The sequence below is a fragment of the Acanthochromis polyacanthus genome, chromosome 19 (assembly GCF_021347895.1).
Source record: "Acanthochromis polyacanthus isolate Apoly-LR-REF ecotype Palm Island chromosome 19, KAUST_Apoly_ChrSc, whole genome shotgun sequence".
Taxonomy (NCBI): Eukaryota; Metazoa; Chordata; class Actinopteri; family Pomacentridae; genus Acanthochromis; species Acanthochromis polyacanthus.
The window spans coordinates 8,086,902-8,091,366 of NC_067131.1; the positions used below are offsets into that span (position 1 = coordinate 8,086,902).

The following is a 4,465-nucleotide window of genomic DNA, read 5'->3' on the forward strand; positions in this document are numbered from 1 at the left end:
AGTTCCAGCTATTGTGCAAACTGCATGCTGTGTGTGCATTAAATATTTCAGAGTATGTGCAAAAGAAGTTTTGAGACATGTAACACTAAAAAAATATTATTAGGGGGACATCCCTGTGTTTTCATATCAGAGCTGTTTGCATTTTAAGTGATAAACCTTTAAAAAGGTAGGAAAAGTCATCGCAAAGGTCTTAAAAAGAAAACTATTGACATTTAAAAAAGATTTTGGCAGCATTATAAGCAAAAATGTTTCAAAACTATGCTACAATTCCCCACTTGAAAATGTCAGGGTAAAAAAAAGCCCAAAATATGCAGGATTCTAATGGTAGATTCCAGTATTCAAATTTGTCCATCTTTATTTGGCTACTGCACTTTCCAGTTGGTTGTGTCGTAATTAACCAACCAATCAAGTGTCAGAAAGTATTTCCCGGAGAATGAAAGTAAAAACTGTGCAGCCTATCAGCTCGGAGGAAGCAGTAGCCTAATCGTGTGAATGAAAATAACCCAAGTCCTCCTCTAATCCCTGCCTATCCTTTTTATCTCAGGATTCAGACCAGTCAGAGCAGTGTGGAGTTGTGAGCCTGCAAACCACCACTATGCATCCGATGTCCCGTTAGAACAACCAGGAAACGCTTTACATTTCTTTTTTTTTTTAATTAGTAGTTTAGTTACATCGTGTTTAGCAGCTTGCAGGAGAACAATGAGTCGACATTTTACTGCTGCTTTTTGTCTGGCTGTAGTTTTCCTCCCTTTGCTGTGCAGCTCGTGTCCTGTGCAATGCAGCTGCTTCTTCCACAAATTAAGCGATGGATCCAAAGCAAGGTAAGAATAATTAGAATTCTGTTTTCATTACAAGTGTTTCACTGTTTCTTGCGTGCAGAATTGATTTTCACTGCGGCTTTCCTTCTCTTCAGTCACTCTGTAGAGTGGAGGATTAACTTGGAGTTGCTCTTTAATCTCCTTTGCTTATTACTGAACAATAGGTTACTAAGTTTTTTCTCTTAAATAACCTGAAATGTGCTGTTTTTAAAATCGAAAATGTAGGTGTGACATGTTTTAAATCAATGTGATAATCTGCTTTTAATTTAAACTTGCTTTATTATTGTCACAGTTTAATGTCACGCTATAAGTGATCATATTTTGCGTTTTTTTTTTTTTCTTGCAGGAGTGTGCTTTGCAACGATCCAGAGACCACAGTCGTCCCTGCAAATTTCCCCTTGGACACATCAAAGCTCCGAATCGAGAAGACGGCGATCACACGGATCTCTAGCAACAACTTCCACTACCTCAATAGCCTGGAGTTCCTCTGGATGTCTTTCAACTCGCTCAGTTCGCTGAGCGTCGACAGCTTCCGGGGTCTCTACAACCTGGACGAGCTCAGGTTGGACGGAAACGCCCTCACCTCCTTCCCCTGGGAGTCTCTGACCGACATGCCCAACCTGAGGCTCCTGGACCTGCACAACAACAAGATCTCCAGCATCCCACCTGAAGCCACCATGTACATCAAGAACATCACCTATCTGGATTTATCCAGCAACAGCCTCACCACCGTCCCCGCTGACGTTCTCACCATGTGGCTGAGTGTGAAGCCTTCGCAAGACAGCGAATCCAAACTAATTCTCGGTGAGGACAAAGCTGTGATATATCGGGACGCTGCGAAGTATTTCTTTGTAAGCTGGCCTGCATGACAACCGGTAGTTTGACACCAGAAGTATTTAAAGCTGAGTTAGGGATTAGTCTAATTATGTGAGCAGTGTGTCAAGTTCTTGGTACTAAAATGACTCTGTATTTCGCACAAAGGGTTTCTTTTCACTGACAGCACTTCTTGGTTTCATCTGCAGGTCTCCATGACAACCCGTGGCTGTGCGACTGCCGACTCTACGATTTGGTTCAGTTTCAGAAGTCCCCCTCCTCATCCGTGGCTCTAATCGACACCAGGCTGAAGTGTGCCGATCCGGAGAGTCTTTCGGGGGTTCTCTTCACCGAGGCAGAGCTTCAGAGGTGCCAGGGCCCTCGGGTGCACACGGCCGTGGCTCGAGTTCGGAGCTCGCTGGGCAACAACGTCCTGCTTCGGTGCGGAACAGTTGGGGTGCCCATCCCCGAGCTGTCTTGGAGCCGAGCCGACGGCAAGAAGATGAACGGCACCGGTGAGTTGTCCTGGACTAATTTCAGATGTGCTTAAAGTAGAAGTGGTGTCTATTCCTGTCCAATTTAATGTGTCAATGAGATTAAAGTTGCTTCTTTTTTGTGCCAATCTGCTTAGCTCAGTGTGTGTCTGCTTTCTGTCTTTCTTTCAGTTCAAGAAGAGATCTCAAAGGAAGGCATCATCTGGTCCATTCTCAGCGTTCCTGCCGTCTCCTACCGGGATTCTGGGAAATATGTGTGTAAGGCGACCAACTTTGTTGGCACTGCAGACGCCATCATCTCCCTGGTGATCACAGATTCCCTACGGGCCGATGAGGCAGGCGGCGGAGCATCAAAGAGGACAAGAGGGAAGAAGCCTGGTGGCATCGGAAGGGCGGCCTACCAGGAGAAACTTATTGCCAGATATGTCCCTCCACCTACAGCCACGGCTGCACAACCTATCATTGAACCGCTCAATAGCAAAGGCGTGACTGGGAAGTATGAGATCGAGAGCTACAGCATCTCTGATGATGCTTCTCAGGCACGAGGCAAAGCATCAGAGGATCAGAAGCCGGTGGAGGCGGATGCTTTGAGCAACTTGGCAGCCAACGCCTCCTCCTTACAGCAAGCTCCTGAGAAAAGGATAGTGCGTTCGGTGAAGGTGATCGGCGACACCGACCACACCGTCTCTCTGAACTGGCGAGCCCCCACAGCCACGAACACCACAGAATTCAGTGTCCTATACGCTGTATTTGGTGAGAGGGACATGCGCAGGATCAATGTGGGTGCTGGAAAGAACCGAATCACCATCGATGGCCTTGTGCCGAAGACAAAGTACATTGCTTGTGTTTGCGTCAAAGGTCTGATCCCAAAAAAGGAGCAATGTGTAATCTTCTCAACAGATGAAGCGGCCAGCGCCAGTGGGACTCAGAAGCTCATTAATGTGGTGGTGATAACGGTGGCATGCGTGATCGCCGTCCCCCTGACATTGATCGTGTGCTGCGGGGCGATAAAGAAGCGCTGCCAAAAGCTGCTGGGGAGACAATCCAAGGAAATTCAGGACTCGTATGTCACGTTCGAGACCCTCGGCCCCGCGGCCAAAGCTAAAGGGATGGAGGGTGAATATCTGACCAGGCTAAACCCGGATGAATCCAACAGGCTGCTCTCAGCAAGGTCCAGTATTGACTCAGAGGCCACAGTCAGGACTGAAGGGCCACCGAACGAGTACTTCTGCTAAAACCAAATGAACGCCTCAATTTCTAGAGGATGCATGGCCTGTGATGTGAATAGATCAAAGAAAAAAACTGTGCTCAGAGACTCAAAAGTTCCTCTTTTAGGCATCTTAAAAGGGGACACTGGTACCTCTGATAGTACTGGACGTCTGATATTAATTTTACAGCCTTGTGGAAATAAAAACAGCCATTCATTTAGTGGACAGCAAAAGGGAACATACACACAGTGACACGGATTTAATATTTACATGTAACATGTAATTTACATTGTAAATGTGTAAAAATAACTTTTTTTATTAATCATGCACTTTTAATGTTTTACAGAGTAAAAATGTCTCAATGCCCTAAACTCTTTGAAACCCAAAGTATTTTTTTTCCAAGGTTTAACTTCTGCATTGTACTGAAATCTTTATTTAAAAGAGAAAGTATTTAGAGAACCAACTGCCCATTTAGTCTATTTTGTATGTAAGTTAATGTGCCAGCCTAAAATACATTAATTTTATAATGTGTAAATATTTGTAACCTGAAATATGCAGTATGTGTATGTATGAATGTACTGTATATAAATAAATATTTTTGTATTGATGCATGCTCACAAGCTTTTTTTCTTACATCTAGTAAATGTGTAGAGAAAATGTAGTCATTTGCATTGAAATGTCTCATCTATTGAACATAAATGTATGAAAGCAGCAACATAAAGCTAATTTGAAGCGGCTTATTTATAAATGGCGAGATGAATGCGGACAAATCACATACCGAAAATACTTTTTTCCCCTTTGAATAACGATTTTGAAGGTCAGTTAAGATTTTACGTTACAACACTCAGTTTTTATTACTAGCCATGCTAACAGTGAGACTCTATGAATATCAATGTTCTGTTATTCAGTCATCCCTTGATCTAAATTAAAGCAAAACTAAATATTAGATGTAGTTTGGTGCAGATATCCATGTTTTAGAGAATGAATCAGAATCATTTTGGTGATGCTGACTCTTCTAGCGCCACCATGAGGTTGACATTTGCAGTTTTAGATGAAATTGAGCAACTATTAGATGGACGGCCGCTTAATCTTTTCCTTTGGAAATATCATCAAATCAAAACTTAAATTTGTG

General features: G+C 43.4%; 1 protein-coding gene across 1 annotated transcript; it reads left to right on the forward strand.

The window, feature by feature from the left end:
• Positions 1–500: 500 nt before the first annotated feature.
• lrit1b (leucine-rich repeat, immunoglobulin-like and transmembrane domains 1b) lies at positions 501–3,940 on the forward strand. Its single transcript, XM_022190940.2, has 4 exons — positions 501–821; positions 1,165–1,622; positions 1,841–2,146; positions 2,297–3,940. Exons 1-4 carry the CDS (start codon positions 700–702, stop codon positions 3,358–3,360), a joined length of 1,950 nt encoding a protein of 649 aa, XP_022046632.2. The 5' UTR covers positions 501–699; the 3' UTR covers positions 3,361–3,940.
• Positions 3,941–4,465: the final 525 nt, after the last annotated feature.